This window comes from Sorex fumeus, unplaced genomic scaffold, assembly GCF_029834395.1.
Source record: "Sorex fumeus unplaced genomic scaffold, SorFum_2.1 ptg000128l, whole genome shotgun sequence".
Lineage (NCBI taxonomy): Eukaryota > Metazoa > Chordata > Mammalia > Eulipotyphla > Soricidae > Sorex > Sorex fumeus.
This window is the reverse complement of record NW_026606185.1, coordinates 59280140-59295127: the sequence shown is the minus strand read 5'-3', so window position 1 is coordinate 59295127 and position 14988 is coordinate 59280140. Positions and strand designations below refer to the sequence as shown.

At 49.0% G+C, this 14988-nt stretch overlaps 1 protein-coding gene across 1 annotated transcript in view; it reads left to right on the top strand.

The window, feature by feature from the left end:
- ATP8B1 (ATPase phospholipid transporting 8B1) overlaps positions 1–14988 on the top strand; it is a 116444-nt gene that overhangs the window by 56566 nt on the left and 44890 nt on the right. Inside the window, exons 2-11 of the mRNA XM_056138100.1 lie at positions 1294–1499; positions 4430–4527; positions 6554–6667; positions 8521–8619; positions 8740–8801; positions 9933–10005; positions 10095–10165; positions 11514–11596; positions 11713–11871; positions 12043–12131. Of these exons, the coding sequence (XP_055994075.1) occupies positions 1316–1499; positions 4430–4527; positions 6554–6667; positions 8521–8619; positions 8740–8801; positions 9933–10005; positions 10095–10165; positions 11514–11596; positions 11713–11871; positions 12043–12131 (1032 nt within the window). The 5' untranslated portion in view covers positions 1294–1315. The remainder of the gene's footprint in view (positions 1–1293; positions 1500–4429; positions 4528–6553; positions 6668–8520; positions 8620–8739; positions 8802–9932; positions 10006–10094; positions 10166–11513; positions 11597–11712; positions 11872–12042; positions 12132–14988) is intronic.

Here is a 14988-nt window from a genome sequence, read left to right as displayed (position 1 = left end):
GTCCTCACCTAACTTGAGGTGTGTCGACGTAAATATTTTCCTAATCTAAATTTAATTCTGGTTTTACTTGTGACCTGTGTTAGTCCTTTCACGCAATGACTTACACGGAGACTGGAAATTGGAATGTGCCCAAGAAGTCCTGACTGTAACAGGGAGATGAAAGATGGATCTTCCTGCACAGCACAGAATGACGCTCTGAATGGCAGCATGGGCCGAAACTTGGGTTTCGGGGCAGTGGTTTTCAGACTCTGCCAGCGGTTCTAGCAAGAAACTTAATCCAGGCCAGAGTGACAGTACAGTGGATAGAGCGCTTGCCTTGCACACAGCCAACCGGGGTTTGATCCCTGACATCCCACATGGGCCCCCGAGCACGGCCAGGAGTTAATTCTCAAGTACAGAGTGAGTGGAGAGTTACCCCCTGAACACTGCTGAGTGTGGCCCCCCAGAAAAACAAAACTAAACTAAACAAAAAGCTTAATCCCATTAAAACCTTCATTGCAAAGGGTAGAAGTTTCTGTTTCCATTTTGTAAAGTGGTTTCAGAAAAAGGACTGGTTCTTAGTGTGTTGCTGGCCCGGTCATGTTGGGGTCTGCTCCAGCATCACTTGAAGTGTGACTCCTAACTTGGTTTTACTCGGTCAAGACCCACCTTTTAAATTACTGCCTTCAAATTTGTCTACCCTTCTTTTAAAAAGAAAGACATTTGTGGTCCTGTGTGTGTGTGTGTGTGTGTGCGTGTGTGTGTGTGTGTTGCCAGGGATCAAACCCTTCATCTCACATAGGCAAAGTCAAGTGGTGATTTACCACTGAGCCAATCCCTAGCCCCTATATTTTAGTTTTATTAGAAATTCTCGAGGCCGGTGCAATAGTACAGTGGATCGGGTATTTGTCTTGCACGCGGGCAACCCAGGTTCAATCCCCAGCATCCCATATGGTCCCCCAAGAACTGCCAGAGGTAATTCCTCAGTGCAGAGCTAGGAGCAACCCCTGAGCATCGCTGGGTGTGACCCAAAAAACAAAACAAAAGAAAAGAAGAAAAGAAAAGAAATTCTCACCTGAGCATTTTATCCATGATAAATGCTTTCTTTCTGACTGTAAGATAATTTGCACTTCGGGTCCTCATTCCGAACTGTTCACATATGCTCATGTTCCGTTAAAACTCGATGTAGCTTTTAACAAGATGTAACTTATGCCAATAAGTGTTTCGTGGTCTGTAATGTTCTCTTGTGAGGCAGAGGAAAGGAGAGATGGGTCTGAGGCCTCACAGCTCTGCTGTGCTTTGCTTTCCATGCAGAAAGTTCCCGGTTGCCGGCAGCATGAGCACAGAAAGAGACTCAGAGACCACCTTCGAGGAGGACTCCCAGCCCAACGATGAGGTGGTGCCCTACAGTGATGACGAGACGGAAGATGAGCTTGATGAGTCGGGGCCGGCGGTGGAACCGGAGCAGAATCGGGTCAACCGAGAGGCCGAGGAGACGCGGCGGGATACCTTCAAGAAAGGTGACCGAAGGGACCAGCACCGTGCCCAGTGCTCAGACCCTCCCCAGGGGGTGGCCGGCTTCTCCACATCTCCCCCTGCCTGGGATGGACAGCCAGACCTGACCGTTCTGCTAGGAAGATGAGAGGACTTGCTGACATCTGTGTTGGGGCAGTCTCTCTCCATTTGGAGGGCAGGACTGGGGGGCTTGGGTCCACTCCCAACAATAATCAGCCTGGCATTGCGGATCTGGTAGTTCAGTGCCCAGGATACCCCTTGGCTATACCCAGTCGTATTTAGCGGGCTATGTGGTACCTCCTTCCCTTAAAAACCTCCAAATAAAAGAAACTGTAATTTCAAATATATATATATAACTGTAATTTCAAATATATATATTAATATATATATAATTTCAAATATATATATATATTGCTGCTCTGTCTCACTGGCCTCTGCAGTGGGTCATATGAGGGTGCCCATGCCCGCGGGCGCCTCTCACTTCCATTTCATCTTAGCTGCTCCTTCTCTCCTGCCCCTCTGCACTCGACCCTTTGTGCTGGGGGTAGTGCCTCTCTGAGCTGGGACCCTGGGACCCTCTGGGCTATACAGAGTAGCTGTTGGAAGGGGCATGAGGTGCCACGGGTGCTGTCCAGGACCTCTGCCCAAGTTCTTGCTTGCGGCTGACTCAGGGTTCGATCCCAGCCCCCTATATGTAAGCCCTGAGCACCACTAGGTGTGGCCCTCAAACAAAATAGTTAAATAAAATTATATTTGTGGGCCGGATTGATAGTATAGCAGGTAGGGTGTTTGCCTTGCACATGGCCAAACCCGGGTTCAATCCCCGGCATCCCATATGGTTCCCTGAGCACTACCAGGAATAATTCCTGAGCGCAGAGTCAGGAGTGACCCCTGAGCATCGCTGGGTGTGACCCAAAAAGCCAACAAAAAAAAATGTAGTTGCTCCCCTAAGGAAATTTGAACAGCAGAGATACACTGTGGCCCTGTGGGGAGCCTGAGACCATTCTCATGTAGGAAGATTAGCCAGCTTGTATTTAGTAAGTTGCCCCCTTGGTAGTGGTGCTGCTCCCATTGAGAACTCTTAGATGAGTTGATACAAAGTACTGTGACTAGGTGGGCCTGGACCAATAGCACAGTGGGTAGGGCGTTTGCCTTGCACGCAGCCAACCAGGCCGACCCGAGTTTGGCCGACCAGTCTGACCCAGGTTCGATTCCTTCGCCCCTCTCGGAGAGCCCGGCAAGCTACCAAGAGTATCTCGCCCGCACGGCAAAGCCTGGCAAGCTCCCCGTGACATATTCGATATGCCAAACACAGTAACAAGTCTCACAATGGAGACGTTACTGGGCCCGCTAGAGCAAATCGATGAACAACGGGAGGACAGTGGACAGTGCCACTGTGACTAGGTGACCTAAAAGGGATGGACTCTACCCTCAGCTGGTGTGAGGCCATAATAATGAGAATAGGAGAAGGAAGAGCAGATGAAAGGACAGGGTTCGAGGAATTGATGATGCCCGTGAGGATCTAGGCTATGAAAGACCATGGTCGGTGCCATGGCCTGGTCAGTGTTGAATGCTCATTTTCTCTGCCTGCACCTTCGGAGTATCCGTTTTCCTAACAGGTGCAAAGTTGGGCAGCTCTAATTTACACTCATGTCAGCTGCAGCATACAGAGCGCTCAGGTCCTCTTGGCTGGCCTGACCCCAGCTCCAGCCCCGGGGGCATCTCCCCAGCCCTGAGGTACATTTCCAGCATCTTCCCCCCCCCCCCCCCCCCCCCAGGCCGCAGGCTCGGCCCTCCTGCTCGCTGCTGCTCAGGTCATATGATGCCATTTGGCCCGACACCCCCTTCCTGATGCTGGGGTACATCCCCCTGCTCCAGGCTGGGTCCCCCTATCCCCCCTGCTCCCGACTCAACCCCTGTCCTTCCTGGGAGTCTGTCCGTGTCCCCCAGCTCTTCCCCTGGCAGCCCAGTGCCATGCTGCTTCCTGCCTCTGCCCCTCTGCTGCTGTCCCCTGCCTCCCGGAGGCCCGTCCCTTGCTAGGCATCACTGGACGCTTGTTTGTCAGCTCAGAAAGCCAAGAGGTGCCATCCCAGTCTCACCTGCCACATCATCGCTTGCTTCTGCTGCTCCTGCAATTCCCCAAACCTGTAAAGTTTATCTTAATCCTGCCTTGTCGGGAGCATTGTCGTGGGTCTGTGCTGTAGAGACTGTCCCTCCCCTCTGCTGGCCAGACAATGGCTCCCTGCAAAGACGGATCAGTTCCCATCAATAGATGTGTCGACCTCTCTGGATCGGGTTCTAACCCTGCCTTAGAGCAGATCATGGTGAAAATTGCCTGGAGGACACAAATTGGCCTTTTTGCCACTGATTTGCAAAAATCCCTTGGCTGCTTGGAACAACCATCTTCCAGCTGACCTGCCACCTTCCCCTCACCCCACCCTGCCCCTGGGTTCAGGGACTGAGCACAGGTGGGGGTGAGCTCCATCTCAGCACCAGCGTCTGGGACACAGGAAGATGGTTCCCCGGGCAGGTTTATGGGGCGCCGACAGCCCAGGTGGGAAGGAAGATGGTCCCGAATGGCTCAGAAGGTCAGACAGCACGTTTGGCTCCCTCTGAGGTGGCCCCTCTCCCAGTCTCTCACAGCCTGCCTTTCTCCGGGGTCAAACGTCAACTTCCTCTGTGTGCATTTCTGTATCCAAGTTCCCTTTTTTTAAAAAAAGAAAGGCATCCATCTGTCCCTCTCAGGGCCCCCGCTGAGGTCCTTGCTTCCACTTGATCGCAGCTGCCAAGGGCTTATCTCCAAAGAAGGTCGTAATTTGAGGTAGATGGTGGTGGCCGGCCACCTTCTGGGCCCACAGGGTACTCGTTCAACCCAGAACAACACACTCACTTTCTACCTGATGGACTTTCCCACCCCCCCCCTTCTGTTTTAAAGATTGTACCTGGCAAGTTAAAGCCAATGATCGAAGCTTCTACGAACAACCTCAATTTATGAACACAAAGTTCTTCTGTCTGAAGGAGAGCAAATATGCGGTAAGTTGGTTTCAACTTCCTAAGTTCTCCCTAGTCCCTGCCAGTTTCTGATTTTGCCCAGTTGCCTTCCTGCTCACTAGGTTGGCGCTACACCTTCTTTCCCAGTAAGCCCTGGCCTGGAGCCTTTGATCATCAGTGTGGCTCTCTACGCTGTCACCTGTACTCATCCTGGGAAGCAATGACATGAAAGAAATGAAACAGTGGGGCCAGGGTGATAGTACATTGGGTAGGGCGTTTGCCTTGCATACGGCCAACCCGGGTTCAATCCCGGTATCCCATATGGTTCCCCAAGTACCGCCAGGAGTGATTCTTGAGTGCAGAGCCACGAGTAGCCTCTGAGCATCGCTGGGTATGACGCAAAAAACTAAAAGGAAGGAAGGAAGGAAGAAAGAAAGAGAGAAAGAAAGAGAGAGAAAGAAAACAATATCTCAATTGAAAAATGTCCCTCTGTATATGCAGTCTCTTAGAAGGTTTATGGTGCTGGAGTGATAATACAGTGGGTAGGGTGTTTGCCTTGTATGCTGCCAACCTGGGTTCGATCCACTTAGGAATAATACCACTCAGGAGTAATTCCTGAGTGCAGAGCCTGGAACCTCTGAGTATTAACAGGTGGCACCCGCCAAAAAAAAGCAATAAATAAATAAATGTTTGTGAAAGAGGGGCGGAGAGATAGTACAGTAGGGGTAAGGTGCTTGCCTTGCATGTGGCTGAACCAGGTCAATCCCTGGCATCCCATATAGTCTCCTGAGCACTGCTGAGAGTGATTCCCGAGCACCACGGTGTGGCATCTTCCCTCCCAAAAAAAAAGTTTGTGAAATATTGTCCAGTAATTAATGTACCAGAGGCCAGAATCTGAATGAACTGTTAGCAAGTATTTTCACTTCTCTGCCCGTAACGGATTTAGAGACGTTGAAGTTTTGTTCACCTCAAAAAGGTGAGCTTCCTACCTTTGAAGTCCGTTTAAGAGCCTGTGAAGTGTGACTCAAATGCCACACGCAGGCTGGTGGTTGTCCCCTTGACCAGAAGACCATGAACACGGCGGTGTCAGGCACAGATATTTATTCTCCTCGAGTTTAGGTCAGCAGGTTGGTTCCTTCTGGAGAGTCTGAACAAGTCGATTTGAAACCTCTCTCTAGCCTTTGTGTGACACCAACTGTCCTTGTCATACCTGCTGAGTAAGCACGTCCCCTCCTGCCTCTGCTCCAGTCAAGCATCTCATCTCCTTCCTTCCTATGTCCCACCAGACTTCCTCTTCTCCTCAGGAAGCAGGCCTTGGTCACCTCCCCACTTTTTTTTCATCCTTTTCCTCCCCTGGTTTCTGCACCCCACCCAGCGATGCTCAGGGTTTATTCCTGGCTCTGCACTCAGAAATTGCTCCTGGCAGACCATATGGGATCCCAGATATAAAACCGGAGTCAGCTACAGGCAAGGCCAGTGCCCTACCCACTGTCCTATCTTTCCCCCTTAATCCAGCAGGACACTGATACTTGGGAAACACTGGTACCAGTTTAACTCAGTGACATCAGCCTCTTTGCAAGTGAGAGGGCACTCCCACGCTTCTCTCTGGGGGGCCCACGCTTCAGAAAGAGAAACTGTCTTTTTGTACATAATAGCGGCCATCCCTCCTTTACTAAGAACATTCCTGGGCGCTGGGCCCCAGGCCTGGGCTGTGGCTTGGGAGTAGACTGTGTGCCTTACCTGGGTGAGGCCCTGTTTGATCCCTGAAACTGTAAAAACAAAAACAAAGCCTGTACGCGTTCCTTTCCTGACTTTGCCTGCCCGTGTTGATGTCAGCCTTTGCCCCATTACCGAAGCGGGAAATTCCCTGGGTGAAGGAATCCAAAGGAAGGATCCCCTGGGTCAAGTCAGATTTGCCACAACCCCTTTGAAGAGAAATGTTGTTGCCACCACCTCTGCTGTCAACAGCCTCAATGGCTGAGGGATCCTTGTCTGACACTGTCACCGCGACTGTGTCTGCCCCTGAGACAGGTGTGGCATTTGTGACTTTCGTGTTTTTGCCCCACAGAATAACGCGATTAAAACCTACAAGTATGATGCCTTTACCTTTCTACCGATGAATTTGTTCGAGCAGTTTAAGAGGGCAGCTAATTTCTATTTCCTGGTCCTCCTTATCTTACAGGTAAATGCCCTTTGATATCTTAAATCTGTTTCCAATTGTGGTGACTCACTAACGTTTTAATTTCGAAGGCCTCTCAGGTGAAATGTTTCTACTAAGGGGAGAGTTCTGCCCCCAAGGAGCAGCACCTCAGACTCGGACCCAGTTGGGTCTGTGTGCAGAGGATGGGGATAGGGTGCAGATGGGGGGTAGTAGTGTCACTTTGCATTTTCAAAACGTTTTTGTTCTGAGGTGAGTGTTAAAACTGATTTTCCTGACATGACTGAAATTAAGGTCTTCATTTTGTGAAATGGTTTATTCCACCCAAACTCCAATCTGTTTTTATACCCTTTCTTAATTAGAGGTCTCATTTCCTCAAGAATAATATTGACTGTTAATACGATTTAAGTCATATATCTTAATAAGGTATTTTTGTGAACTGTTGGTTTGACATTGGGAAAGATCTGTTTTTGTCTGAGGTGTTTTTTTTTTTCTCCTTAATTGTGATGAAGAAGTTGCTTATCCAGAGACATTTTCTTTATCACTGTATCTAGTTATGGGCTATTCATAAAATCGGGGGGCATGGGACCACCCAAGGGCAGTCTCTAGCATCAGCTATATGGGTTTCCGGGGATCTCCAAGCCCCTGGGTTTTATCTTCACATCAAGTCCTGGGTTTTGAAAACAGTCTCAGCTACTGGTACTCGGGAAAGGGTAGCATGTGAGTCTGAGTGGGGAGTGAAGCTACAAGAAATGGGTTCAGAAGCGATCCAGGACTTTCTAAAGTCCTGCTGACCCAGGGTCCAGGACAGTCCAGTTATCAGCAGGGAACTTTGAGCAGGCCTGGGTGGAGATAACGATTCAAATTGTAAAGCTGACTTCCTGACTTCCTTCTAGCAGGGAAAAATAGGGTATTTCTACCTACAGACAATGCGAGGGGGCCTAACCACCCCCATTACCTCCTGTGACGGTATCACAGTCAAGAAGAAGCCTCAGTGGCCAGCCTGGAGCCAACCATTTGCTTGTATTGTTGCCACACTTCAATCTGGTGCTCTGGGAGGTTCCAGTGACCATCACCTGATTCTGCAGGGATGCAGGGAGAGTTGACATGTCTGCTCCATGTCCCTCTGTGGCAGTGCTGGGAAGCTCTTGGATCTAGGGATCTCATGTAATGTCCTGTCATTTTAGCAACTATATTCTACAGTCCAGGGATCTAAAATATTATGGTTACAAGAGGCTGTCACTAAACTTGCTTCCCCACCTTTTATGCCAAGTCAGAGGCCATGTGGATGGAGGCGGGCCTTCCTGCACAAGGTCAGCCTCCTCCAGGGCTTGATCGATAGGGATAACTATACAGGAAGCACTCTTTTTCTTGAGGTCCTGCCTCATCACAAGCTTTCGAGGTCACCACCTCTGCTGCTCTCTAAGCTTCTCCCATTGGGTCTGAGTGACCCCCAGTTATAGTTTGCCCTATGCCTGCCCTGAGGTTGAAGGACAGTCTCAGCCCACACTTTCTACTGCTGTCCCTCTTGCTAATGAGTCTTCACACAGAGTTCTGGGCATCATGATACAAAGCTTCCTGGGTGTCCAGTGGAGGTGACCATGAGATATGGCCCATGCTTGTCACCTCTGGGATCCATTTTGCCTAGAGCTGGGGCTGCCTAATGAACCGGGCTGGATACTCCAGATTCTTTTTCCTGCCAGATGTAGGCACAGCTGATGATGGGGACCAGATTAGAACCAACCAGCTTAGAAAGAGTTGATGGCACCAGATTAGACTCAGCCAGCTTAGAGCGAAATAATGGGGTTCAGATTAGACTCTGCCAGCATCTGCTGTGACTTCCTGGACAGACATATTGGCCTTTTTCTTTCTTTCAGACTATCCCTCAAATCACCACCCTAGCCTGGTACACCACCCTATTGCCCCTGTTGGTGGTGCTGGGCGTCACGGCCATCAAAGACCTGATGGATGATGTGGTAAGTTGCGGTTTCTGCCATGGCCTCTCCCTCGCTGTAGCTCTGAGCAGTTTTCCTTTGGCTGCCCTGCTGTCCATCCCAAGGTCATGGATGGAGCCTTTCCCCATCTCTCCCCTGCAGGCTCGCCATAAGATGGATAAGGAAATCAACAACAGGACGTGCGAGGTCATTAAGGACGGCAGGTACGGGGCCATGGCTTCTGGAGGTCTTAGCTGCAGGAGGACCCGTGTCAAGCATCTGTACAAACCTGCTTAGATGCACATTTGGGTCTCTGAGTCCATCGGCCACTTTGCAGGAACGGGATCCTAACCTGGCACAGAGCACCCACAGGGGTCACTCCTGAGTACCACCAGTGTGACCCCCAAGAAAACCAAGCAATGGCAGCAGTTTCATCATAGCTTCAGGATATCTTTCCTGCATGTGAAAAGCCTTTAAAAAGCATCCCAGGGGCTGGAGCAATAACACAGCGGGTAGGGTGTTTGCCTTGCACGCGGCCAACCCAGGTTCAATCCCCAGCATCCCATATGGTCCCCCAAGCACCGCCAGGAGCAATTCCTGAGTGCATGAGCCAGGAATAACCCCTGTGCATCGCTGGATATGACCCAAAAATAAAAAAAAAATTCCAAATTCCAAAGATACTTGTTCAGGACTGAAATGTGTGTGTCCCCTGCAGTGTGATGTGGAAGAGAGTGATACTATTATATTTGATTATATTTCCACTATTGGAAAAAGTCATAGAGCAGAAAAGTGATGCATCCTTCATAAAAGGAATTTTGAGTCAGTGGTGCTGGAGTGATAGTACAATGGGTAGGGCATCTGCCTTGCGTGCAGCCAACCTGGGGTTCAAAACCTGGCATCCCATAGGGTCTCCTGAGCATGCCAGGAATGATCCCTGAGCTCAGGGCCAAAAAATGGGTAAACCCTGAGCATTGCTGGATTTAAGAGGATGGGACAGGTTCTAAGGCTCTCTCTTGGGTGCTGGAGCCCCTGGGTGCTCCTAGGCTGGGACCCTTACAGAGCAGGTGACAGGGAACTGAGTGGAAAGAAGAGGGTTGATGGATGCCCAGGATCCACATGCACCAAGGGGCTGCCCCATGCCTGTGGTCCTGGCAGGACTGAGAGGGCCAGGGCAGTTGGGTTTAGGTGCTGTCCTTGTGGATGCTCCCCCCCATGACTTTCACCGGCATTCAGGGCATGCTCACCCTCGCCCACCAGCAAACACCCTCTCTGTGTGGCACATGTTTCCCCAGAACCACTGGCTTCTGGAAAGAGTGACTGTGACCCTTACCAGTCATTTCACTCTCAATCCCCAGGTTCAAAACTGCCAAGTGGAAAGAGATTCAAGTGGGAGACGTGGTTCGTCTGAAGAAAAATGACTCTATCCCCGTAAGTGAGCCAGTGCCTCTCCACATCTCTTGGGCCCCCCGCCACCCACTAGAGTCTTGGCCAAGCATGCTTTGGTTTGTTCCCAACAGGCCGACATCCTGTTGCTGTCCAGTTCCGAGCCCAACAGCCTCTGCTATGTAGAAACAGCCGAGCTCGATGGGTAAGAGCCTCCCCACTGGGTCTGTTTGGTTGAATGGAATGAATGTGCTTACTTGGGGGGCCACAAGGTGCAGCATTAGGACTTGCTCCTGGCTGTGCTAGGGGGACCATTAGGCGCAGGGCTCGAACATGGGGCTCCCATAGTAGAGCATCTGTTCCAACCTTTGAGCCATCCTCCAGCCCCTCGAAGGGCCTGATTTTAGGCTCACCGACCGGATAGGTGCATTCATTGCATTGGAAATGTACACTATCCATAAAAATCCCCTGTATCTCGTCCTGCTTCTCACTGACCCTGGCTGTTAGTAGCAGCCATAGTTGTCTCTTAATTTATCTCCAACCTGCCTTCAGGGAAGGTAAAAGAGAATAAGTCTTTGAGTCCTTTGGAAAATGGCTGGGCCAGGGACAGACACTTAGGATGACCTTGAATATAATCTAAGTCCAAGAAAACAATTGGTTGTGTGAGTCTTTGCCAGGGAAGCCACCATTGGTGTCAGTTCTCATGCGCCACTCAGAAGCCTCCAAGGTTCTGATTCAGACCAGTTCCCAGACACCCATACGGAGCAAGATGCATTACCTTTATTTGTCGGTTCATTTAACATATTGACCCTAGTGTGTACCACTGGTGGCTCACACTTGGATGTGGCTTCATTAACACAAATTGCAGCACTGGCATCAACATGTTTCTCAACAACCCCCTGTGACCTGGGCATTTCCCAGGAAGAAGAAACTGCCCAGGTCACAGCAAATGGATATTAGGACTGCACTTTTAAGCAGATGCTTCCTTAGTGAACTCTCTTGAGGAAATTAGTTCTTTCTATGTTCAATTCAGTGATTAGTTGGTAGTTCAATCTGAACTATAAAGCATCTTTTTTCTCATGAGTATGAAATTCTAGATTTTCCCCATCATTATGAAATATTCCCCCTCATCGCCCCCACCCCCCAAACTTAGCTCCCTTCTCCACCCCTTTTTCAACCCTGACTCATCTCGACTTTGATGTTTCAAGGTGAATAAAGTGGCTGAAGCAATAGCACAGCAGGTAGGGTGTTTGCCTTGCACGTGGCCTACCCTGGTTCGATTCCCAGCATCCCATATGGTCCCCCGACCACTGCCAGGAGTAATATCTGAGTGCATGAGCCAGGATTAACCCCTGTGCATTGCCAGCTGTGACCCAAAAAGCAAAAAATAATAATTAAATAAAGGTGAATAAAGAGTTAAAAAAAAGAAAGGAAACAGCAAATATTTAGCTTTCACTTCTAAGCATACCTAATCCTTTGTATAATTTCCTTATAGTCACTTCTTCCTTTAGGTTTTGTTCCTTTAACTCTTCTCTCTCTTTCTCTCCCTTTAGAGAAACCAATTTAAAGTTCAAAATGGCCCTGGAAGTCACCCACGAATATCTTCAAGAAGAAAATTCACTGGCGGCTTTTGATGGTTTGTGCCCAAGCATCTTTATTTTCCATTTTAGTTGTTTGCTTCAGTCCCTATTAATTCAAAGTATCAAATCTTAATTTTGGGAGTGCTTCACGTGTGCTCTCTCTTTTTCAAAGGTTTTATTGAGTGTGAAGAGCCCAACAACAGACTCGATAAGTTTACAGGAACACTATTTTGGAGAAAATCCAGTTTTCCTTTGGATGCTGATAAAATTTTGTTACGTGGCTGCGTGGTTAGGAATACCGATTTCTGCCATGGAGTGGTCATTTTTGCAGGTACTTCCAAAGTTTCTTGGGAAATAGGCCCGGTGTACACTTTAAAGATCTAAAGGAGGGGATTATTTTTCCATCTTTTCTTCATCAAACACAAAAGAAGAGTGATTTCATTGGCCTCCTTGTGAAATGATCTTTCCCAGCTGTTGATTGTATTGAATTGTCTTTTTGTAGGTGCTGACACTAAAATAATGAAGAACAGTGGGAAAACCAAATTTAAAAGAACAAAAATTGATTACTTGATGAACTACATGGTTTATACGGTATTTATTTTCTGCTTTGGTAAATGGGAAGTCAGACCGCTACATTGGGGTGAATTTTTGTTATATGTTTTTCCAATGCAAAGAAATACCACCTTTATGAGCAACAAGAGTGTCTGGTGCCCTGGGTTGGATAAAGGTCGGGGTTCCCCATTTTTTTCCTCAGAGATGTCACACTTCTAGGAACTGAAAATTTAGTTCTCAGATGCCCTGTGGGGCTGAATATTTTGATGATTAGAGTCAGCAATTGGAAAGACAGGGACTCCCACTCAGCATCTGGGCCACATTCCTGAAGAGCAAATGAGTTGGGTTTCTTACTGTTTTTGATAAGGGTAGCACTGTAGCACTGTCCTCCCGTTGTTCATCGATTTGCTCGAGTGGGCACCAGTAATGTCTCACAACCAATTGTGAGACTTGTTGTTTCTGTTTTTGGTATATCGAATACGTCATGGGGAGCTTGCCAGGCTTTGCCATGCGGGTGAGATTATCTCGGTAGCTTGCCGGGCTCTCCGAGAGGGGCAGAGGAATCGAACCCTGGTTAGCTGTGTGCAAAGCAAACACCCTACCCACTGTGCTATTGTTCCAGCCAGAGAAGGGTCACTGTCACTGTCCTCCCATTGTTCATTGATTTGCTTGAGCGGGCCCAGTAACGTCTGCATCGTGAGACTTGTTACTGTGTTTGGCATATTGAATACATAATGGGTAGCTTGCCAGGCTTTGCCATGCAGGCAAGATACTCTCGGTAGCTTGCTGAGCTCTCTGAGAGGGGCTGAGGAACCGAACCTGGGCCGATTGTGTGCAAGGCAAATGCCCTACCGCTGTGCTATTACTCCAGCCCCTGATAAGAGTAGTTCTTTATAAATAATCTCTTTTTTTTTGAAGTGTGGGGGAATGTTGGGGGTTCAACAAACAATGCTTCAGAGTCCCCCAGGGTGACTCTCAGAAATCCGTGACCCAACCAATCAGACCAGATAGTTCAATAGTTGGGCCCAGGGGTGGTAGGGCCACACCTAGTAGTTGGGCAAAGGGGCATATGGTACCAGGAGTTGAACTCGGAGCCTTATGCATGCCAGGCTTGTGCTCCAACCCTTCGAGCTATATTCCCAGCTCTTCAAACTTTTTAATAGAAGAATATATACTGTGGGGGCCAGAGAGATATCTCAGTGACTAGAGCACATGTTCTGCACACAGAGCACCTGATTTAGATCCCCAGCACAAAATGCTGCCTTGAGCATAGTATAAGATCTGGACACAGCCAGGAGACCCTCCCCACACCCACCAAGAAAAAGCATATGCTCTGTCCACATCTAAGGCAAGCCTAAATATGTAGTATGTTGGGGGTGCTCAAGCCTGCCCCAGGCTCACTGATGGTCTGAGCAGACAGAGAATGCAGTCGGACACCCAGCTCTGACTTCTGATAACTTATTACATAGCAATATCAGCAAAGGTAAAGGCCTAGGGTCAAAGGCCAGAGGAAGAGGCCAGGGCCCCTTATGGTGGACCCGGAGACACAGAGCATTTACCTCGCCGCATGACCCTGTGTGGCTACCTCTGCGACTGTCCCAGGGAAGTCTCTTCAGAGACTTGGTGCCCAGGGTCTTCTTGGCATCTGGACACTAGGTACTGCCTACCTGGGCTCTACAAAATCTGCCCCAGAGTAATGTGGAGGGCCTGCTGGAATTGTCTTCCAGGCTCGCCCATGAGTCATTTTAATCAGAAAAGAGAAAATAAGGAAGCTGGAAATTCTGCCCAGATCAGGACAGTAGCTAGAGGCCACCCCTGCCAGCCAGGAGCTTCTAAGGACAGCAGGCTTCATCCTGCCCTTAGCTCTGCCCTCCATAGCCGGGGCCCTCCAAGCTCCCATCCGTAATTTCAAGGATGCCTCTTAACCTGAATTCATCACTCTTAGGGACTTAGGATATTTTCATTGCTTTTACATAAAGACAAATGAAAGTCATATTTGAACTTAAGAACCACATGCCATGTTCTTCTGTTTTTTGAAAATGCCATGCCTGGCCTGCCATGCCTCCTCCGGGCCCTGTCCTAGTTGTGGGCAAGATTCAGTGACCAGCTCACCATCTCCTCCTGTGCCGAGGTGTTCAGACAAGTAGCACATTGTGAATCTGGGTCCAGAAATTGCCACGTGTTCCCGAAGTCTGCTTCCCACCACAAACACCCCATGACACCTGGAAAAGAGCTATCTTGCTCATTCTCCACGGGACTTGATTTCCACAGCCCACTGCTTACTGTCTTGCCTCTTTGATAAGATCTATCGTGGAAATCGATGCATTCGAACCGCAGCACAATCTTTTTTTGTAGTTTAAACCTTTTTCCTGGACAGTTAGCCTCGTCTGACCCCCATGAGCACTCTGCTTTCTGTTGTCTGGACACTTTTCCTGACTGAGAGGATCCTTGCCCAGCTACTGCTGTGCGACTCTGTGCAGCTGATGCTTGCCACGTTTCTTAGCAAAAGTCCCCTGGGCTCTAGGAACATTCCCCGTGCTTGTGAGATCAGTATCCATGAGGAAAGGAAGCTGAAATGAGTATTTTTAAGGATCTGAAGATAAGACCCCACCTTCTCTTCCAAAAGATAGCTGGAGAACTAAAATCTTCCTTTTATACCATATATTGAATCCTTTCAGTTACCAGAGAACTCAGACCTTCAAAGCATTTTTAGTCTACTATGTGTGTTTGTTGTTACTGTGTCTGGCATATCGAATACTCTTGCTAGCTTGCCGGGCTCTCCGAGAGGGGCGGAGGAATTGAACTCGGGTCGGCCATGTTGGCTGCGTGCAAGGCAAACGCCCTACCCGCTGTGCTATCGCTCCAGCCCTGTGTTTTTATTTATTTCACCATGAGG